This window comes from Pituophis catenifer, unplaced genomic scaffold, assembly GCF_029215685.1.
Source record: "Pituophis catenifer annectens isolate HBS135680 unplaced genomic scaffold, rPitCat1.0.hap2 SCAF_1, whole genome shotgun sequence".
Lineage (NCBI taxonomy): Eukaryota > Metazoa > Chordata > Lepidosauria > Squamata > Colubridae > Pituophis > Pituophis catenifer.
Window position 1 is genome coordinate 198,021,398 of NW_027256881.1, and position 23,519 is coordinate 198,044,916.

The following is a 23,519-nucleotide window of genomic DNA, read 5'->3' on the forward strand; positions in this document are numbered from 1 at the left end:
GACAGCATATAAAATGCACTCTCACAGTTAAGCATCACTTTTCTATAAATTCATTATTATCAGGACCATATAAAATCAATTATTTCTGAAATAATTGCTTTATGGAAAGTATTTCACTTAGAACAAATAACTGTTCCAAAGATCAAAGTGATTAACCTTTTCCTGAAAGGGACAACAATGAAATATAACAGCAATGTAACAATCTTGAGTAACATATTCAAACTGGAGAACATTCATTCTCCTACACTTGAATGTTCTGTTTTTATATATGCTGGTTTTGTTTAATAATTATAGTTCTGAAATGTTAATATAATTTAATAGTAACATGTTATCTAAGTAAGAAGAATTTGATTCAAAGATGTTTGTAATTTCAGACCAACCAACCAATTTGCAGTGTGCTTCTAAATTAAAATTAAACATACAGTATGCTTTCATCAGGTAACATAGAAATAGGATACATAAACTATGAAATATTAAAACACAGCACACCGTATTACACATAAAACTTGTTTTTCCATTTCAAGTTTATTAAAACTTTAGCAGTACAAATGATCCAGATTGTGGATTATCAAAAAACCAAACTGAAGTCCACATTAAAAAAAAAATGTTCCCCAACATGTCTCTAGAACCTAGAAGCAGAGTGGAAACAATAAGTTCATAAACTCATCCATGCCTATCTTCATCAGTTCCAGCACTTGATTCATGATCGGATTTTTTATCTTTGCCATGGGCACGCTCTCTCTCCTGATATTTTGATTTTTGGTTGATCTCTTTTTCTCTGGAAGAACGAGATCTGTCCCTTTCCTTTTCTTTACTCCTCCGTGAGTATGATCTTTTTGATTCTCTGTCCTTGCTGCTTCTTCTTTTCTTTGAGTCAGGACTTCTATCTTGATTTCTACTGGACTTTTTGCTTTTATTCGTCTCAGAGCTACTGCTGTCATGGCTTTTTGAACGCATCTTTTTCCCAGAATCTTCCTTTCTGCGAGAACTTTTGTACTCTTGATCCCGATGCCTGTCTTTACTTCGACTTTCTTCCCTTTCAGAGCTATGGGATTCCTTCCGCCTTTTATGGTCTTTCTCTCTAGACCTCTCTGGTGTGCCTCTTCTCTCTCTACTCCTTGATCTTACTTTTCTTTTCACTTCTTTATCTCTGTGTTTGGAATAATCTTTACTTCTGCTGCGGTCTCGTTCTTTACTTCTGGACCTGGCTCGCTTGCCTCTGTCCACACTTCTGCTTCGCTCTCTGGCCTTATTATTGGAACTATGTTTATTTTTAGGCTGTTCGCGTTCCCTGCTTTTTGAGTGTTCATGTTTTCCCCTCTCTTTACTTTTGGTATGATTCTGGCTATTACTTCTAGATCTTCCTCTTTTATTCTTCTCCTTGCTTTTGCTCCGTTCTCTGCCATGAAAGTCATTATATTTTTCTTTCTCTTTTTCTCTGCTTCTCGATCGCATTTTTTTATCTTCATGTTTACTGTATTTTGAGTCTCTTTCTTTACTTTTTGATACCTCTTTGCTTTTGCTCTGGCTTTTGGATCTATCCTTTTTTTTGGCTTTACTTTTGTTATGTTTGTCCTTATCTTCTTTCTCAGAATTCCTCTTTGTCCCTCTGTCTTTACTGTCAGATTTGGGATCTTTGGGCTGTGTTTCTTTTTCTCCTCTTCTATCTGGACTTTCAGAACCCTCTCTGTGGTCAGATATTTTTCTTTCTTTTCCTCTCCCTGGACTTTTTTGATTTGCAGCATCCTTCTTGTTTTCATTCATTTCACTCCTTCAAGACAAACAAACAAACAAACTTGAACATAAAGCTAGTGAAATAATCCCACATCATTATCTGAATTTACATTACAAACTGCATGCAGATGCAGGTATATTTAACATATGATAGAAAGAAATATCTCTAAATCAAAAACACAATATACTACTGCAGAACTCTGCTGTATGAGTCAAATGTGACATCACAGAATGAGGAGGTGTCTAAAAAATTTTGTGGAAGAATTTCCTACGAGCCGAGAAAGAAAGCACACGTACTTGCTTCTTTCAACTGTATACTAGTTTTAATTTGCATTTAAGCAGATTATTAGTCCCCCCACCCTTTTCTTCTACAAGATACTATATGAGCAAAATAGGAAATGGAAAAATAAATCACTTCTTACAGGAGTTTCATTGCTGCACTGACTACTGAGTTACTTATAAAGTGAGTTAAAAATCTAATAAATAAATAAATAAATAGTACAGAAAAGGCTACCACTTTGAGTGCATCTTACTTGTCTCCTTTTATCCATCTTTCTCCACTTGATACTCTCATTCTTTGAGCTCTCTGCATTTCCTGTCTCCAGTGTGGAGGAGTCTCACTACGTCTAAAGCGATCCCTCGACCTGGATCTTGAAGGTGTCCGGTACCGCTTTGAATACAGAAGGAAAAATTAGCTAAAACAAGATGTGGATCCTAATTTGTACAGCAACTGTCATATGTTTGATTGCAAATTACATATTTAAAAACATAATAAAACCTCCATCTAATGGACCATTTGGGCATAAGAATTGTTAGTTGATTCAATGTTCAAGTGAGATAAATTAACACAATTGATACAGGAAATGTCAATTAATGCTTATGCAAATAATATAAATGACATCAAATGTCCAAACTGCCATGGAAAAAAATAAACTTTCTTGGTGAAGATGACATCTGATGTAAAATTTTATCAGTTGCACCTGAGGAATTGTGGTTTTATTATATAAATATTCATACAATAAAATTATTCATGGTGCAGCTGAATTTTTAAACCCATGAAATTCAATGCTCACTGAAAATAACACAGCAATATAACAATAACAAAAATATAAAAAGAAAAAATGCATTGTCCAGGAGAATACAAAAATGTATTTTAAAAAATAAGGGGAGATGCAAAATTTTAAACATCCATACTAAATACTTTCCAAATCCACATTTGTACAAATGGAGCTAATCTATTGCTAAGCTTTATTTATATAACTAAATAGAAATCAATTAGTGTAAGCAGTCTTTAATTAACAGAATCCTTAACTTTTACTGCTGTATTAATTTTTCAGTCAAAGTGATTTCTCACTTTTAAATACCTGTCTTCAGTTTTTCAGTGTCTTGCTATAATAACTTTCGCATCTAACAACAAAAGGAATTAATTTCTTAGGTGTTTCTGCATAATGAATTCTGGTATGCAGAATCTATCAAATCTGTTATTTAACAAATTATATTATCTTCTTTTTGATATATTATGTTTTTATAATTCTCATTTGAAAGAAGCCAATTATTAAGTTTACTGTTTAATTTTAAAATTATTTTTACTAGAGCTATGCCATACTTTGACCTCAGTTCTAAACATTTGATCCTTGAAACAGAAATAAAAGACTTTAAAAATTGGGTTCCTTCGGAATAAGGATTATGAGAGAGTCAGGAACTTTTCCTTAGCAAATCTTTGTCCCACAAAGCTAGTGAACACTGATGTGTTTGAGGGAGTCCCCTAATGGCACTACCTAACAGGCTTGGCAGAAGGCAGTCCATTACTGGAGAATAGAACAATTTAGCAATAAAACATGTGCATACTTGATGGTAAAGGAACCCTCATGGGGAGACTAATAAAACATGCGTCCCAATTTAAGGTCAATATTTTGACACAATTTCAGGTTGCTGCACAAATCACTATATGCTAACCAACCTGCAAACACATACAGGCAGACCTCAATTAATGGCCACAACTGAGCCCAACATTTCTGTTGCTAAATGAAACATTTGTCCCATTTTACGACCTTTCTTGCCAAATCTGTTAAAGTAATCATTGCAGTTGTTAAGTTAGTAACACTGTTGCTAAGTGTATCTGGCTTCCCCATTGATTTTGCTTGTCGGAAAGTAGCAAAAGGGGATCACAGGACCCCGGGACATTGCAACCATCATACATTTGTCAGTTGCCAAAAACTGAATTTTGATCACATGACCATGTGGATGCTACAATGTGCAATGGTTGTAAATATGAAAAGCAGTCATAACTCATTTTTTTTCAGTGTCGTTGTAACTTTGAACGGTCACTGTTATAAATCGAGGACTACCTGTATTGCTTTCAGTATGGCTTGATATCCAAACTTAGCATAATACATAAATGCAAAATGCTGCATTTTGTTTGCTAAGTCTACTAGCCTTGGGATGGATAGATAAACAAACAAACAAACAAACAAACAAACAAACAGACAGACAGACAGACAGACTGATATATATCACACAACTAAATCATGGTTTATTAGAAGCCAAAGATCAAAGAAATCAAACTGTAAAAAGCAAGCATACCCTTGGTCCCCTTCCTTTTATTTTTCGTCCAGATCTTGTCACCAACAGCCTTCTCTGATATGATGTTTGACAATTTGATGGATTGCTAGAAATCAAGAAAAGAAAAAAAAACCCCTGCTATTTAACTATGATTTATCAGTTTCTTCTACAATCATGTACTTTTGAAGCTCACAAGCTGCCAACACTACGCTAAACATTTTCTTCATAAAAAAGAATTCATATAGACTGGTGAGGAGTAATAGTAGTAACAATAGTAAATTGTAAGAGCCTTAGTCCAGCAATACCAACTAAAATGCAATCAACAAAGAAAATACAAATAACAATAAGATATAACAAGGCACTTTTCTTACCTTACATAAAGATGACTGTGAAACATCATGCATATGCAAAATTAACTGAAAATAGTTAATATATATTTAAATAATAAAAATATTGTTTGTTCCTCCCTTGTAGAATGTTTATCAATTTACCAGTAAATAAATCTTACTGAAAGCAATGTGCTAACTTTTAAGCATGGTAATGATGCTAAAATCTGTGTTAGTAATTATTTAATTAAGGATTTAAAAGCTATTTTAGCAGTTTTATGTTGCTTTAATGTGTATTTTTAATGGGTTTTGGGGAAATTATTGTTTTATTTTTTAAACTATACACATATTTGTTCTGAGAAAAGTACCTCAAAGATTTCCAAAAGAAACAAAAGTCTGATCACCAGAACAGACTTATAATTATTTTGAATCGTTGTCTATATGCAGGAATACAAGTTAACATATGGTTTACACAGATCACAACTCTGGGGTTACTATGTCAGTCTCAAACACATATTAAACTTTACTTTCCCCAAAGGTTAAGTTTAACCCAGTTAATATATTGTTGTTTATTAACCCCAGTTAAGATATAGTCTTAGTTAAAGTGAGCTGATTTTTAGTATGAAGTAAAACTCTGCATCTCACTGCAAACTCTCTAAGGACCAAATATTTTTATATAGCTTATTTTTTAATTGTGGTTTATCCTAGAAGATTAGCATATGTAAAATTTAAACAAATTGCTGGTTTTCCATTTAGAGTTATATTGCTCTATTCTGTTTGATCTGGCTTGATATTTTGGTAATTGCATTGCTTTGGGTGGGGTGGGCAAATGCAATATTCTGTGTATTGCATTAGGCATTTCCTTGTCCTGTGAGTCAAAGGTCATTCGTCCCATTCTTCAAAAAGAACAATAACCCTGGTTGCTGCCAGATTTAGTGTCTGTTAACATGAAATGGCTAATCAGTCTACCATACACTAGCGTGTATGGTAGGTAGGTGGTAGGTGACAACTAGCAAGCTAAACTAACAAAATTGCTCAACTGAAGAGCCCAGTGGGGTGTGGGTGTGCTAAGAATGAGCTGTGGAGTAGGTGTCTGCAGTCTCATCTCCCCAGAATTAATAATCCAAATATTGTGGTATATATCAGAATATAAGCACTGTATTAAGTGATCAGAATTACTGTTCTACTTTTGTTAACCCTGATTTTATGCTAAGCATACTAAGAGGATACAGCCACTTTAATAAATAAAGGAGAAATGCGAGGGACAACTTTCTCTAGTTGTTAGGTGTACAAGTGTTGATCTGTTACTATTGTGACAGGAACAAATGGTGAGAGATACTCTATACCAAATAACTGAATACTGCTGCCCTTAGTATTGGCATTCATGGTTATAAATTAGTAGATTAGTTCAGAATGGTTTCCATAACCATTTATCTACCTGATAAGAGGCGTTGGACTTACCGTGAACGCTGTTTCTCCGGGGGCTGCGGAATGGGTCAGGAATGGGAGATGATCCAGTTGGTCTGGCCAGTCACTGAGTCAAATTGCTTTGACCACGCCTCCTCGTGCCTCTGTCGCCTCCAGTTTTGTTCGACGAATCCAGATCTAAAAGACATCCTCTGCCAATAGTTAGCAAGAAGTCATGAAAGGAGTCACAGGCAGGAGGGGCTGACCCACTCTGCAGCCCCCGGAGAAATGGCGTTCACGGTAAGTCCAACGCCTCTTCTCCCAGAAGGCTGCGGAGTGGGTCAGGAGTGGGACATACCCAAGCTTGTCAGCCCTACGGGTGGGAAGCCTGCGAACTAGGAGGCCTCGAGGCCAGGTGTACCTGTTGGAGGACCCTCCTGCCGAAAGCGGCCTCCGCAGAAGCGAAGACATCCAGACGGTAGTGCTTAATAAACGGGACAGGAGTAGTCCAGGTAGCTGCCCGGCAGATTTCTTTGAGGGAGGCTTGCATGGCCCAAGCAGCGATGGTAGCTGCACTGCGAGTTGAATGAGCAGTGATACGTTGCGGAGGGGGAATGGACTGTCCTTCATACGCCCGGGCAATACAAGCCCGGATCCAGCGGCCAATGGTGGGCAAGGATACTTTAGAGCCCAATGAGGTGGGTTGGAATGATACGAATAGAGCCTCGGTGAGTCTGGCAGGGGCCGTCCGCGAGATGTAGATCTTAATAGCTCTGCGGACATCCAGAGTGCGCCATTTGAACTCCAATGGGTGGGCTGGCCTGGGACAGAAATTGGGAAGAATGACCTCCTGTTCCCGGTGAAATCAAGAGTTAATTTTTGGAACAAATGACGGGTCCAAGCGGAGGACAACTCTGTCTGTGTGTATGATACAAAGGTCAGGCCGAATGGAGAGGGCTGCCAGTTCTGAGATGCGGCGGGCCGAAGTAATGGCCACCAAGAAGGCAACCTTTAGAGAAAGGAACTGGAGGCTCGCAGTACATAAAGGCTCGAATGGAGGTTCTGTAAGGGCCTTTAGTACCCGCGGCAAGTCTCATGTTGGATACCGGTGGACTACGGTAGGACGAAGATTCCGGACCCCCATAAAAACCTGTGAATGGATGGATGACGGGACATCTCTAGGTGACAGCACCATGGAGAGTGCGGCAACATGGCGTTTGAGGGTGTTGAGCGCCAATCCTTTACGGAAACCATCATGGAGGAACTCCAGAACCTGCAGGACAGAAGCTGAAAGGGGATTAATCTCACGCGCAGAACACCAAGAGATAAATACCTTCCAGGTGATGTTGTAGAGTCTGATGGTCGACTGCTTTCTGTCCGCCTGCATGATGCGGATGATGTCCTCGGAGTAGAGCGCCTCCCTCAGGAGGAGCCCCTCAAGAGCCAGGCAGTCAGATTGAGCCACTGGGGCTCCGGGTGGTTGACTGCCCCCTGGCTGAGAGACACCCTCTCTGGAGGGAACCGCCAAGGAGGTGCTATGGATAGGGCCACTAGGTCCGAGAGCCAAGGCCTCCTTGGCCAATGAGGGATGACGAGAACGACTTCCGCTTTCTCCGTAATTATATTGCGGATCACTCGTGGTATTAACACCAGGGGCGGGAAGGCATAAAGGAGCCCCAATGGCCAGGGGCAATGGAGAGCATCCGTGTCCTCCGCTCCCGGAGATGGGTAACGAGTGATAAAGCGTGGAAGATGAGCATTCACTGATGAAGCGAACAGACCCATTTGAGGCTGTCCGAATCGGCGACAAATGTCTTTGAAGAGATCGGGGTGGAGACGCCACTCTGACGGTTCCACCATGGTCCAACTGAGGAAGTCCGCCTGGATGTTGTCCTTGCCGGTGATGTGATCCGCCTGTATGGAGATGAGGTGAGCCTCTGCCCACCTCCCAAGCTTGAGAGCTTCCTGCATCAATGTCTTGGACCTTGTCCCTTCCTGGCAGTTTACGTGGGCTTTCGCCGCTACGTTGTCGGTGAGTATTAAGAGTCGTTGTCCCTGAATTGTCTTTTGGAAGGACAGAAGGGCCAGGCAAATCGCACGGAGTTCTAGCAGGTTGATGTTGGACTGTGACTCCCGTGGCGACCAACAACCCTGAGCAATCTGCCCTCCCAAATGTGCTCGCCATCCGTGTAGACTGGCATCCGTCGTAATGATGATCGGTGGACTGTCTATGAATAGGCAACCCTTGTCCAGGGCTGGGGAGAGCCACCAATGCAACGACCGACGAACTGACAGAGGAACCCGGACCTTGGTTTGGGAGGCAACAGTCCTGGTATGTTGGTGCGGTAGCAGAAACCATTGGAGACTGCACGCATGAAGATGGGCCCAAGGCACGATGTTTATGCAGGATGCCAGTTTCCCTAACAGTGTCAAGAGGGTGAGTTTGGACACCGTCAGTTCCAGGAGGATTTGACGGATGAGAAGTCTGAGATTGCCTCTCTTCTTGTGAGAGAGGAACACCTGTCCGGCTCGGGTGTCGATTATTGCCCCGAGATGAGTTAAGCGGGTTCGGGGTTCTAGTTGACTCTTAGGTAGGTTGGCTAAGAACCCGTGTTCTTGTAGGACTTGTAAGGTTAGTTGGAGATCGGCTTGCGCCCGTGGAAGGGTGGAAGCCTGAACTAACATATCATCCAGGTAGGCTTGAAGCTGTACCGGGACGGACCGTAAATGTGCCACTAGAGCTGTTAAGACCTTCATGAAGCTGCGCGGGGCCAATGCCAGGCCGAATGGGAGGGCACGATATTGAAGATGTCGCCCCACGTAGCTGAACTTTAGGTAGCACCGGTGGGCCGGCGATATAGGGATGTGTAGGTAGGCTTTGGAGAGCTCGATGGAGGCTAGAAAGTCTCCGGGCCTTATCCCCTCCAGGATGGACTTTAGAGTGTTCATTTTGAACCTCCTGTAGATGAAGTGGGTATTCAACGATTTTAAGTTGAGTATCGCTCTCCAGCCCCCAGAGGGTTTCGGTACCACAAAAAGGAATAAAATCCCTGTCTCCATTGGTCTGGAGGGACCTCCTCCACAGCCTTGATGTCTAAAAGATGCTGTATGGCAAGCTCCATGAGTCTGCGCTTGCGAAATGAATTGGAGACAGGGCATGGTACGAAGTGGTTCGTGGGGCTGGAAAGGAATTCCAATGGAAGTCCGAATTCGATGATGTGAAGGACCCATTGGTCCGTCATGATGCGAACCCACCTGTCGACAAAGAGGCTCAACCTGCCTCCTATGAGTGCATTGAGAAGGGAGTCATTTCTGACGACGGAACTGGCGGTTGCCAGTTCCACGAAATGACTGCTTGGAAGGGCCGTATGACTTCGGCTTGTCCCAAAAGGAACCCGTCTGGTTGGCGAAAGGAGCCCTGAGAATATGGACATTGGCTGGTGTTATCCTGGGGAAAAAAGTGGGAAGGCTGCCTACGGTAGTAGGGGGTCGCCCGGCGATCCGCCCGTCTAGTGGCGGAAGGCAAAACTTTCTTCCTATCCTTATCCTTGACCAATAAAGGTTCGAGAGTCACCAAACAACTTGAACCCCGAGTACGGGGCAGAAGCGAGTCACCATTTGGCTTTTAGATCGGCTGACCATTGGCGCAGTCACAATAGGCGTCGCGAGGTGACTGATGATGCCAGCGCCCGAGAGGCGTACTTAGCTGCATTGAGCATGGCATCGGATGCAAACTGGGTGGCTGCAATGATTTTGTTGAGGTCCTGGTGGACCCACACCTCCTGGACAGGTAAACGAGATTGCAGCTGTTGGAGCCATAATAGGGACGAGCATGTGAAGAAAGAAGCCACAGTAGCGGCTTGTATCGCCCAAGCAGAAGCCTGGTGTGTCTTTTTGAAGGACAGGTCAAATTTCTTGTCCTCGGGCTTAAGGCCCTCAGAGGTGTCCCCTGAGATATAGGGGAAGGGGAAGAAAGGGCAGCCACAGGGCCATCCATGGAAGGTACCTGTAGAATGGAAGCTAGCATTGGTTCCATGTTATAATTACATACCGCTGGGTGTCGGAACAGATGCCGGGTTGGACCATTGTTTGAGGACAACGTCTGTGAATAATTTGGGTGCTGGAACGAAAAGTTGTTCGGCAACTGGTTCCAAAAAAATACCATGACCGGTCGAAGTTGAGGCAGAAGTAGTAGTAGTAGGATCCAAAAGGCCCGAAGTGACTTTCGCCTTGTGCAATAGTGACTTGAAGAGCCCTTGAGGGAATAATCCTGTAAAGGCCGGAACATCCGGAGGAGCACCTTCGTCATCTGAGAGGTTGGTGTCTCTCATCGGTTCGTCCTCTAAGCCGAGGTCAGCACTGCCTCTAGATCTCGTTGGAGACCGTTCAGGAGAACCAGTGAGGCTAGCAGAAGGCGAAACTTGGGTACGCCAAGAATGAAGGTTTTCCGATACTACAGATGCTGAACGGCGTTCCTGTATGCCCGTTGCGATGTCATGTGAGATAGCTCTGGCAATTAAGTGTTGGACCGCTTCAGGCAGATCCTGCAGGCTCAGTTGGTCAGGATTCTGTGCAGGTGGGGGATCCTGTGGTGTAATTGCACAATCAAAGGAATCCCCTTTTTGTTGGTCCTTTGAGTGGGGAGAACTAGTACCTTGTTGGTCAGCTCTCTCAGGGGATAACACTCTGGAGAGGTCAAGGTCAGCCTCGGCAGTCTGGTCACAGGAACCGGGCCGGGCCGGGCCATAGCAGCAGTGACCCCAAGGTCAGCCCTCTCCGTCTCGTTCTGTAAATATTGTCGTTCCAGCACCTTTTGGCGTCATTGAAGATCTTTGATCTCGTCCTGGTGTTGATGAGACCTTCTGCCTGAAGCAGACTTAGAGGAGGCCTTGTGGCCAGTCTCGGACCTGTTATCAGAAGAACGTTCAGCCATAGTAAGACGATCAAGTGCCTGCACACCTAACTGAAGATAGGGCGGCTTTCACAGAAATCTGGAGTATGCCAGCACCAGATGTGGTCAATGAGGGGTGTGAAATAACAGTGGAATGCTGTGTTGCAGAGCTGGAAGTGACCTGCTGAGAAATCAGTAGCCAAGGCTTCTGTTCTTCTTCTTTTTTTTTTTTTTTTTGGCTAAAATGGCCACCTGACATGGAGGAGTGCAATTAATATGGCCCCCAATGCAACAAAATGGCTGCCTTCGAGGATTGTGCTCATAATGGCGTCTAACGGCCGATCCAAGGTATCCACTTTAACTGCCACAATTAGCCGCCCAATTACTTCTGCCGTAAGGGGCCACCCGCCACTCAAGGGATAACCCTGAGACAATACCAGCGGCGATCAGTTGGGGATAGACTTGCCACAGCCTTTGCGCCAACACCTCAGAGGAGCGCCATTCAAAATGGCCGGTTAAAAATGGCCGCCACCGTTGTTGAAGCTCTGCAATAGCGGCCGCTGACGAGGCAACTTCGCGGTTAGCAGTCCAGGCGAGAAGCAGATCCAGCGATCCTGGGGCTGGAGGCTAAAATAGCGGCCGGCGCTTATTTCGTAGGCGGCGAAGCGCCAGGAGCACTAGCGCTGATCAGCTGTAGGGCGGGCGCGGTGGCGGCGTTTTCAGCCTTAAACTGAAGTGGCCAGCTCACACAGCACAGAAGCTTGATAGTAGAAGACTGAAGAGTAGGTAGAAGCGAGAAGAATAAACCCTGATCAATAGTCAGGACTGAGGAACTCAGTAAGAAACCGTCTGGTCAGATCACTGAGTCAAATAAAACTGGAGGCGACGGAGGCACGAGGAGGCGTGGCCAAAGCAATTCGATTCAGTGACTGGCCAGACCAACTGGATCATCTCCCACTCCTGACCCACTCCACAGCCTTCTGGGAGAATATCATTGGTTACAGCAAATCTTCCCATGCAGAAGGAAATTGACTTACCATAATTGATTACCTAAATGTGTTTTATTGTAGGTTTGAGAGGAAACCATTGTCAACTATCTACACCATCTCCATATCAGATACACTAACAGCCAAGCCTCCTATAACTGACCCCATCCCTTTGGGGCCCCCATCTCTGGTGATTACAGAAAACGATGTGCATGGTCTATTTCACAAACAAAAACACAGAAAAGCATCAAGCCCAGACAAGATAACGCCTTCTTGCTTGAAAGCTTGTGCTGACCAATTGGCCCCCATCTTCAATAAATCACTAGAGATGTGCTATGTACCTTCTTGCTTCAAATGTTCTACTATCATCCCAGTGCCAAAGAAGGCTAGTGCTGGTCTACCTGAAAACCATCACGGATCCGCTGTTAGATCCCTTGCAATTTGCCTACCGAACAAATAAATCAGCAGATGATACTGTCAATATGGCTCTCCGCTACATCTTACAACATATTGAATCTCCAAATACCTATGCAAGAGTCCTTTTTGTAGACTTCAGCATGGCATTCAATTCAACCATTCCGGATATTCTTCTAGCTAAACTAAATCAATTAGCCATGCCTGACCACACTTGTAAGTGGATCATAAGCTTTCTAACAAACAGGAAGCATCAGGTGAAGTTAGGCAGAATCACCTCAGATATCTGTACAATTAGCATAAGGCCCCCGCAGGGCTGTGTGCTCTCTCCACTTCTTTTCTCTCTCTATACCAATGACTGCATCTCAAACGATCCATCTGTTAAAACTACTGAAGTTTGCAGATGATTCAACAGTGATTGGTCTCATTCAAGACAATGACAAATCTGCATACAGATGGGAGGTTGAACAACTAACCTTGTGGTGTGGCCAGAACAGTCTTGAACTGAACACACTCAAAACTGTAGAAATGATAGTAGATTTTAGGAGAAGCCCTCCTACACTACCACCATTTACAATATTAGACAACACAGTAACAACAGTAGAGACCTTCAAGCCACCCTGAGTCTTCGGAGAAAGGCGGCATATAAATTGAACTAATTAAATTAAGTTTCTAGATTCTATATCTCAAGACTTAAAATGGACATCTAACATCAAATATGTCATCAAAAAAGGACAGCAAAGAATGTTCTTCCTCCGCTAACACAGAAAGCTCAGGCTGCCCAAGGAGCTGCTGATACAGTTCTACAGAGGAATTATTGAGTCTGTCATCTGCACCTCTATAACTATCTGGTTTCAAACTGCAACCAATCAAGACAAACACAGACTTCAAGGATAATTAGAACTGCAGAAACAACAATCTGCCTTCCACTGAGAACCTATATACTGCACAAGCCAGAAAGAGGGCTGGGAAAATATCTACAGACCCCTCGCATCCTGGACATAAACTGTTTCAACTTCTACCCTAAAACAACGCTATAGGGCACTGCACGTCAAAATAACTAGACCCAAGGACAGTCCCCCCCACATGCCATCACTCTTCTAAACAACTAATTCCCACAACATTGTCAAACTATCTAGAAAGGCAATCATACCATTATTAAGCTCATCTTCCCTATTCCCTATCTCCTTATCTTCTTATGGCTATAACTTTGTTGCTTGTATCTTACAATTTATATTGTTACCTTAGTATCCTAGTATGACTTATTTTGATTGCTTATTTAGTATCCATGACTATCACTAAGTGTTGTATCTAATGTTTTATGATGAATGTATTTTTATAATGACTATGATCTATCAAGATTATTGTATGTACCTTGATACCTTATGCACAGAAATGACAAATTCCTTGCGTGTCTAATCACACTTGCTTGGCCAATAAAGAATTCTAATTCTAAGGTCATAATTTTTCTACTATATTATTCTACTTTATATTATACATTGTTTCCACTAGTTTGTGATCTTAATGTTTACACATAGATCTTAGTATTTTAATATACTATTCTGCTGGTAAATATATTTTTTAAAAACCTTACCTTTCTCTTTCTTTTTCTCTGTTCTTTGTCTCTTTTTCTTTTTCATCTACTTTGGGAGGACTTTTCCTCATCAGAAATCTGTTTTCTGGAACAGGAGGAATCTCTTCTGGACGGACTGTAGAAAGTGGCTGTTGCAATTCAGGATTTTCTGTTTCAGCTTCACTAGCTGAACTTAAATTTATAAAACAAAAGAAGATATTTATCTGTATTTTTAGAATAATGTGTTAAGTTTTCAGATGCCAAACATACTTCAAATGTACTACATTTTAGAAATTTGTGTTGGAAAGTGGCAAAATATTTAATATTTTAATTTGAATTGTGCTGGTTTTTCTATGCCTTGCTGGTTTTAAAGACATGGTTGAATATGAGGAAAAGGCTTTTTTGGCCTTTTTACTAACATAGCAATTTTAAAAAATTACTGAATAAATATAAATCAACAGATTTAATCATGCTTATGGATAGTTTCTGAGCTGCTTAAGTGGAAATGTATCCACACTACATAAAGTCTCCAGATTGTGACCCTCCAGCTTACAAACAACCCCTAGTTACGAACAAGGTGCCTGCATACTCAATATGGCAGACGGCCAACCAGCAATGAGATCCGACTTAAAATGGCAGGTGGTACTTCTCCCTGCTAACTGAAAAATCTCTGAAGCCTTGCAGTATCTCCATGAGCATTCATTTTTAATATATTGCAGTTTGTTTTCACTGGTTCCCAAAAGCACTGCACAGCTCAAGAAAGAATGTTGTCTGTCATTTTGGGTCATGTCGTACTCGTTTTTCTCTCCAGTTCAAATGGCAGACATTACTTTACCCCCATGAACTGAAGCATTGCTGAAGCAGCACAATGCCTATATGAGCATCACAAAGTAATGCATGTATTTTTAATATGCTGGTAGTCCTCGGCTTATGACCACAACTGAGCCCAACATTTCTGTTGTTAAGACATTTGTTAAGTGAACTTTGCCCCATTTTACGACCTTTGTTGCAACAGTTGTTAAGTGAATCTGGCTTCCTCATTGACTTTGCTTGTCAGGTCTCAAAAGGTGATTATGTGACCTTGGGACACAGCAACGGTCATAAATATGAACCAGTTGCCAAGCATCTGAATTTTGATCACATGTTCATAGGGATGCTTGAAAGGTCATAACTGAAAAATGATGAGTCATTTTTTTTTGTGCAGTTGTAACTTTGAACGGTCACTAAACAAAGTGTTATAAGTCGAGGACTACCTGTAGTGCACTGCCTGTTTTCCATAGCTCCTAAAAAAAATGCATGGATTCAGCAGTTCCTCAGCTTGTAGAAGAATGCCATTTGCCATTTTGAATTGCGCTGGGCTTCCATTTTTCTCTTATTACACAGTAAGACAAACGTGTGACTAAATAGCTTGTTCCAGTTGGACTTAAAGGTAATTTAGGAACGGGATTTGTTCTTAAGTTGGGGACTTGCTGTCTTATAAAACCACTGGGTTGACTTCCTAGCAACAGAAGCATTGTTCTCCAAGTATCTCAAGAGTTCATCCAAAAATATATTTAAAATCATTATGATATATAAGAAATCTGTTTAATTAAAAAAACATATAAACTTCTCTATGTACCTCTTTTTGCTTTTTTTCCTCTTTTTCTTTTCTTTCTTATGTTTCTTAGAGGTTTTTTTATGTTTCTTTTTCTTTTTCTTTGTTTTTTCTTCAGCAGCACTGTCAGATTCACTTGACGAATCAGAAGACGTTTTTGAATCACTTGAACTTTCTGAATCACTAGATGAAGACGACGACTTACGTCTTTTCTTCTCTTCCTTCTTGGCTTTAAATGAAACCAACAGAAAAGCATTTACCGCCTAAGCATAAAAAAAATACTCTCTTCCTATTTTCTTGTTTTTCCTTTAATTTCCGAATATTAAAACAAATAAATAAAAATTATTTCCTAAGCATGGTTTTTCATATATGAAGATAGTAAATATTATTAAGAAATTTGTTTTAGCTGTAATCACAGAGTTGCAACTGTATCACCTTCAAGCAGAAATATTGTTATACCCGCAGATATTCTTAATAAACATAAACAATAAAGATTCTTAATAAACAATTTTAACACTGGAGCTCTCTGGAGTTTAAAGCATTAAAATAAGCCAAATAATTGATTTCTACAAAAGGTGATTGGAAAACAAAAGATCAAAGCTGACTGTTTTTCTTTGCTGCATTTGCAATCTGAAATGGAAATAGCAGACTATTATTAAAAAGGTATTTTAATTTTACCTTTAGATTTTTGAATTAGTTCTCCACAACTCATTATTCGCACTTCTGCATATGGTTTACTAGATGCATCAGTCTTCTGATTTTCTATTTCTCTTACAACTTCTTGCCCCGAAATTACTTGTCCAAAAACAACATGATATCTAAATGAGTGAAGCATAATTTTAATAAATGACTGCTATCTCATTGAAGAATTCAGCAGAATTTTCCAATTACAAGTAAGAAACAAAAATACATACCCATCAAGATGAGGGGTAGGCTTAGTTGTTCTATAGATGACACCAGGGGCAAGAATTTAATAAAAAAAAGGATAATATTAGTATCCAGTTGAGAGGGAGAGAGAACACAAATTTGGTATATTATGACAGAAATGATAAATATGAACCTAACACATTAAATATTGAACAGCAACAATGTCAATACATTAAAATTTATATACAGTTCTGATTATTACTGTAACCGTACCTAAAATTCAAAAACTATGTTTAAACAAATATATTCTACATAGCCTAGTTCTGACTGAGAGTAATATACTTTGACAGCACTATACTATATATGGCATGAATATTCAGAACACTTCTGAATAGGAACGATTTCCTTCACCTAAAATATCTTATACTATAAAACAGGCTAAAGTAGACCACTTCCAAGCATTCAATTTCTGTGTGAGTAACATTTTTATATGGAAACACTTTCAATAATCTGAGCCATCATTTTTGCGATACAGTTTAGACTCAGGTTCTTTTGTCAACCAGGCCATAGCTACTTCTTGTTAATAAAAGATACTATGTAATTCAGTTTCAATAGTACAATACTACTGAATCATTTGGTCTTATACCAATTTATTTGTTCCGCAAATCTCTTTAAACTTCTTTACCACTAAGCAAATAGTGTACATTCATTTTTGAAGAGGCAGCTTCTGCTTAATATAAAACTGAAACTAAAGAAGCAAAGACAAAGAAATTTTTTTGAAGACACTACAGTCCTCAATATATTATTCAACCAATAATTTTAATTAATTGCAACTGGTAAACTTGTGGCCATTGAGTTCCCACTGAAACTTATTAAATATTTAATATTTAAAAAATTAATGTATTTTTATTTGTCCTAAAATTCAGTTACTTCATTCCCTCGGATGAGATGGATGCTTTTCTTCTGAGCAGACATTAAAGACTTATCAAAAAGTCATTCCCATTCACCTGTTAAAACTTCTGGCTATACAGGGGAAATCTACTAAACACAGATGTGTCCTTAATTTCATAATGAATAGAATTGTAAAAATAACATCTTCTGTTATGTCTGGAATATTCAACAATGCTGCTTGTAAATAAATGTTAACTTGCTCTGACAATCAGAAAATATGTACATAAGCATTATCCACTTTCAGCTAGTATCACTATTTAGCCCTAAAAACCTCATACTCATTACACATTAAATGGTTTTTGGTTGCAACCATTTAGCTCTTACAGTGTTAGAACACTCTACATACAGCTCTTTTTGAAATATAAAACTGTAATAGCTGTCCCTATTTCACGGGAGATTTTGATTCTAATAGAGTATGACTATTTGTAAGTCTATTTTTTACTTCCACTTTGGAACAGAATACAACAAATAGGATACACCATTTAACTCTGAGTGAGCTTAACTCAGTAACTTAACACAGTAACAGAGCAGGGCTGTCAAACCCTCAGACCACAGGCCTGATGTGTCACGTGCTGGCCACACCGATGCTCGGTTTAGCAAAGGGGAAAAAAGTCCCGATAGGTCACGTGACACTCCTATGACAACATGAGTTTGACACTCCTGAATTAGAGGGAATTATAGATATGGTGCTTTGTACGTAGCAGAAGAAACATAGTAAAGAAACTGAAGTAGTACAAAAAAACATAAGGAAAAGTTTACTATTACCTATATTTCCACACTAGCAACAACTAAGTGTTTTATGGCACTTTGCATTATATAGTAAATTTTCATGAGTTTTATCTGAAATATGTTTTTAATGATTGTATGGAAGAGAATCAGTGGTTAGTTGCAAATTGAAGGAAACACTATATTGAGAAGCTGAGATTTCATGGAAGGCCTATTAATATACTTATTGCTTCTGATTTTTCTCTCCCTCAGAATTATGGCTTTACTAGCTTGTGTTTTGATCTGCTTGTGATGTTAAATGCCAGGATGATTTAATATTCTCTCTCTTATCCCTAGATGTGTTTTGGTAGGAATTCTGACCTGCCATGAATAATCAAGACTTGTATTGTGATGGATTAATCTCTTCAGAGGTGCTCTCCTGTTCAGCACCCTAACAGATTATAAAATGAAGAAGTATTCTTATAGATTAGATTCTTCAATCTGGTACCTCTATCATCCCTAACTAGGGGAACCAGAGCTGTCTGGAAATTATGGAAGTTGTAAGAATTTGAGGATCTAAAGTTCAGGAAATCTATGCCCATTTTGCAGGCTCAACACATGGACACAGTAATGGACTAAATGAGTTTAGTTTAGACAAGATGCAGTATATGTAGCACATTATTTTGTCGCAAGGGAATGACAATCAAATTGTTTTAGAAAAAATGTATTCCTCTTGATAGATCAAAACTGGGGAATGCTTGTTTATTCACATTTTGTCAGAGCTTTAATAATTTGTTATGGCATGAAATATGTTTTATAAGTTTAGATTCGTAGGTTAATTATGACCCAACTGGGATAGAAATACAGTGGCTTCATTAGCCCATATTCTGATATCCTTTCATTTAGATTGGTCAATGAATGTATGTGCCTTCACTGACTCTTGGGCCTATGTCAAATGTTGGTCCTGTATAAAGCAGTAGAGAATGCTTACAGATTAGAGAGAAATATATTTCAGCCGGTATTATCCCAAGCCATGGTATTACTATTAGTTTCCCTCACTTATTTATCATCTTTGACAATTGAGAAAGCAAGAGTCACAGTTGGGCAATGTCTGTTTGACATACACCATCAAAACAGACACTGGAAATGTCACTCAGCTTCCCATGCCAGACAGCAGGAGATACACTCGGGCACCAGCTATGTATCCTAAATCAGAAAAGAGATTTTACCCTAGCCCTATTAAATGCTCTCCCCTCAGAACTTCTGGACTGGAGGATACAAAACGATCCGATATTCATTGTGAGTATGTCCTTGAGACTTGGTACCGATAGAAACTATCAAACATGTTTTTCTCTATATCCACTTATATACAGAATCTTGAAATACTTCAATTGCCCCACTTCTGACTAGCAAAATTGCTATTGCTGAGCACATTGTAAGCCGCCCTGAGTCTTCGGAGAAGGGCGGCATATAAATCAAATTAAAAAAAAAAATGAGATTCAATGACTAATAGTATAAGCAAAGTCTACTTTCTGACATCAGCACTGAAGTAACATACAAGGTTGCCAAGTTTTGCATGGCGGCATGTAAAATCAGACGAAGAATAATTAAGAGTAATTGGATCAGCCACAGTATGGATAGTCAATCAGGTTCAGCATTAACCATTAGTTTTTGGGTATACATGCCATGTCAGCTATTGTACCACATTATATTTCTCTCAGCCACAACAGAGTTTCTGTAAGAGAAGCTTACAATTGTTAAAGCCTTTTGGATAATTTTATTGTTTTATTTACAAATATACAGGTATACAGGTAGTCCTTGACTTTTAACCAGTTGCTTAGCCAATCACTTGAAAGTACAACAGCCCCCAAATGGTAATTACAACCTGGGCCTGAAGTTCTAACAGCCATGTTCTTCCCTGGTCAGAGTGGTTAAAAAACAATGATTTAAAAAAAAAACAGATTTTTTTATTTAAATCGGATTTTTTCTATTTTTATCAAATTTATTTTAATAAAATGCTCTTAGAGTAAAAATCTATCTAAAGATAGTTTTCTATTTAAGATACACTAATTAAGTTTATTCAGCATGAATGGAGCTTAGTTATGTAGCATGAGGCTGTATATTCTGCAATATTTACATTTTTGGTAAACTCATTCAATGAATCCAAGCTCTGCAAGCTAAATAGGAAACCTTCATTTTGTTTGCAAATAATAATATTGAAGATTCTAACTACCAGCAAGAATGAATCCTTACATTTAAAGAGCACCTGTCATTTCAGATACATTATGGCAGGGCCTGTTAATGGGCATCCATTCACCTGCTGTCTGCCACATCCTTCACCTTGTTCTGTCACTGCCACATCACCAGCCATCCCATTAAAGTGAATGGGACAGTCAGTGAGTCAACTGTGGGTCAGAGGAGGAGCCACTACAGGACAGAGATGACAGTTGCTCTTTAAAAATTATGATTTAAATTGAGTTGATTTAAATCAAGCCTTTAAATCGACTTGATTTGAATCAAATCCACCTTGTCCCTGGTTACTGCATTTTGGGCACTTGGCAACTGGCCCCTGCTTAAAACTGTTTGCAATGTCCCATGGTCACATGACAGTGATTTATGACATTTTTGCCAAAAAGGGCATTTACTTCTGGTTTTCAGAAAAAAAGCCCCATAGCAAAGAAATGGCTTCACTTAATGACCATGGCATTTGCCTAACAACCACAGTCTTTACTTTACGATTGCTTCATGACTGCTGGAAAGCGGTTGTAAAATCTATTTAATAAGATAGATAATATTATAATAGATTAGGATTGTCACAACCTACGACTGTAATTGGCAGGCTCCATTACAGTCCCAAGTCAAGGACTCTGTCTGTATACATGTGTATTTGTATACTATTTGTGTTTGTATTTTATACTGTTATTTCAAGTTTATATTATACAGATTTTAATTTTAATTTCTTCTTGTTACATACACATAGCCTTTGCATATTTGATTTAATATTGTTTTTTAGCCAAACTGTTTTGTCCGTTTGTACTTTTCTTAACTATCCTGGCCTTGTCAATTTAGTATTGTTTATTTTAAATATTTGAATACCAATTCTCTTGCACTGGTTAATGATTGCAATAAAGTTATTATCAAACTCTCCTCATATTTTACTATGGCATGTTGAGTTCTTATTCAGGAGTAAAGAGTTCTTACTTACTCTTTACTTGTAGCTTCCCCTCCTCCAATTACAGTACACCTTCAATAGCGAAGTCCATCTGTAAGTTCCTCTACATTTAGGCATTAAGAAATATTTTTATTGTTATATTGTCCTTTTAAAAATTTTCTTATATTTATGCTAATTGTGATTTTAATTTTATATACTTGGCGCTTTTTTTTTTAATTTTGTGATGGTAGTTGTTTTTGCTGGGTTTTGATGTACAATACGCTAATAATTTCTCATTTTTTCAAATTGTATTTCTGTTTATCTTGTAGGTTAGTCTTATATAGATCTTCCATAATTCTTAGAAATAGTTAAATAAAAGCATTCTCTGTTCTAAAGGTATTTATACTTTGTAAACAGAAAGTTATTCCAACAATTCAAAGTTCTTACAATTTAAATCATAAGGAACTCCATCCAAATGATGGAGCTAGCATGATACTTACATAAAAAACTGTGAACCATTTGTATCTTTCCCTCTGTTGGCCATTGAAAGGAGAAATTCTTTGTTGTGCTTTACAGCAAAGCTTTCATCTAGAGAAAGCGTTTGAATTACTTCAAAAATCCAAGTTATTACCTTGCACTGGCATTTTTTTAGCATTTTAAATTAGGATTGTCAAGCTGCATAAATGTTATCACTGCAGTGCCAAACAGTATTCAAATAGATAAAACTAAAGACAGAAATGTATACTATAATTCCCAGTTTATTGGGCAAAAATATAAATATTATTTGATTAATACTGTTGAACAGCATTCTCATATGATAAATGAATGCAGAAATACAACTATCTAGTAATTCATTGATCTGTTAAACAAGAACAACCTGTAAATGTCTCATTCTTATTATCCAAAAAGACAGACATATTTTTGTGGAAAAAATGTTATATTTTGCTATACGCAGTTTATAAGAGTGTGCCAAAAGTAATATGCTGTATTGCTAGTTTAAAAATGCCTCATGAATAGCCCTGTTTTTTAGAAAAGGTAATTTGGAAATTTGAAATAAAAATAAATTTCAATTGTATGCAACAGACTTGTTTGTAACATATTTGTATCATAAAAGTGTCTTATCTAACTTCTAGTAACAGCCTTTTAATATCATCAGCTCACATTTCTAGGAGCATGAAAAGAACTTGGATTGGTTAGTCAGTACTAGCATTTGGCCATCTTCTAGTTTTTACAGAGAAAGACCGAAACCAGATCCATTTATTGGTCTACTTGGTCCAACTGCCAAATTAGCATTCACTTTCTGTCAAAAAATATGTTTGTTAAAGACATGTCAAATGACTGGGATGATGTTTTATCTCTCTCCCTCTCTCCTCAGACATGAGCAAGGAGGGCTGGTTTGTTAGCAACCAATGAAATGGTTAAACTGGCCTTGACAAAGGGAAGTTAAATGGAGGCAAGATGCAAGGCTGTCACACACCTCAGGAAGAAAGGATTTACTACCTTAAGAGAAGTAGAAAAAGAGGTGAGTTGGTATGCCACTGATTATGAGATCACTTGAGGCCAGACTTTTTACAAGTTCTAAAATAATTGTACACTTTATGATCCTAATTATGAACCTCAAAATAAACTATGATCCTTAGTAGAATTATTTTGTAGATCCATAAAATATGTTGTTCCTAATATATTCACAACACAATGGTGGAGTTGCAGGCTAACCTGAGAAGAAATTGTTCTTACCTTCAAAAAAGCCTCCATAAATTGATTCTCCTCCTCTCCCATTTCCTTGTATATAAAAAAAAAACACATACATCTAAGAAAAGATCATGCAAGCATCCAATAGAAGATAAAATAGGTAGTTCAGGATTAAACTATGGAATGCGTAGTGTTCTCTGAGCTTGATTGTTTATTTGTTTGTTGACATTTCAATACCTGAATTGGGTAACATCATCACTGCTAGTGAATATGGAGTTTGCTCCGTTTATGTACAGTAACTTGCCCTGCCAGTATTGATGGAGATGTGCTTTTCTCCTTGGTAGTTCTTTGATTAAGGTATAGCTTTCTGCTACATTGTTTGTCTGGTCTTAATCCCTGCTTATCTAGATATTGGCACCAAGGTTGTTGGAATTGATACCAAAGACTCCACAAACTTTAAAATATTTATATTCAAACTGAATATCTTTATACACAATATTGTTATGGAAGAAGTAACAGAAAACAAGTCTGTTATTTTCCTATCCATCTAGGCAATTTAAAACGAACATTAATGAACCAGAATGGGAGAGTTCTAAATTTTCTTTCTTTTTTAAAAAAATATTTTATTTTAAATACAAATAATACAAACATAGTGCATATGCATCT

At 39.0% G+C, this 23,519-nt stretch overlaps 1 protein-coding gene across 1 annotated transcript in view; it reads right to left on the bottom strand.

Moving 5' to 3' along the window:
* Positions 1-506: 506 nt before the first annotated feature.
* The window catches only part of PPIG (peptidylprolyl isomerase G), a 34,171-nt gene continuing 11,158 nt past the window's right edge, over positions 507-23,519 (bottom strand). The window contains exons 5-13 of the mRNA XM_070937937.1: positions 22,899-22,943; positions 21,662-21,749; positions 16,402-16,431; positions 16,166-16,305; positions 15,512-15,716; positions 13,915-14,085; positions 4,318-4,402; positions 2,268-2,404; positions 507-1,771 (exon numbers count right to left, since the gene is read on the bottom strand). Of these exons, the coding sequence (XP_070794038.1) occupies positions 664-1,771; positions 2,268-2,404; positions 4,318-4,402; positions 13,915-14,085; positions 15,512-15,716; positions 16,166-16,305; positions 16,402-16,431; positions 21,662-21,749; positions 22,899-22,943 (2,009 nt within the window). The 3' untranslated portion in view covers positions 507-663. The remainder of the gene's footprint in view (positions 1,772-2,267; positions 2,405-4,317; positions 4,403-13,914; positions 14,086-15,511; positions 15,717-16,165; positions 16,306-16,401; positions 16,432-21,661; positions 21,750-22,898; positions 22,944-23,519) is intronic.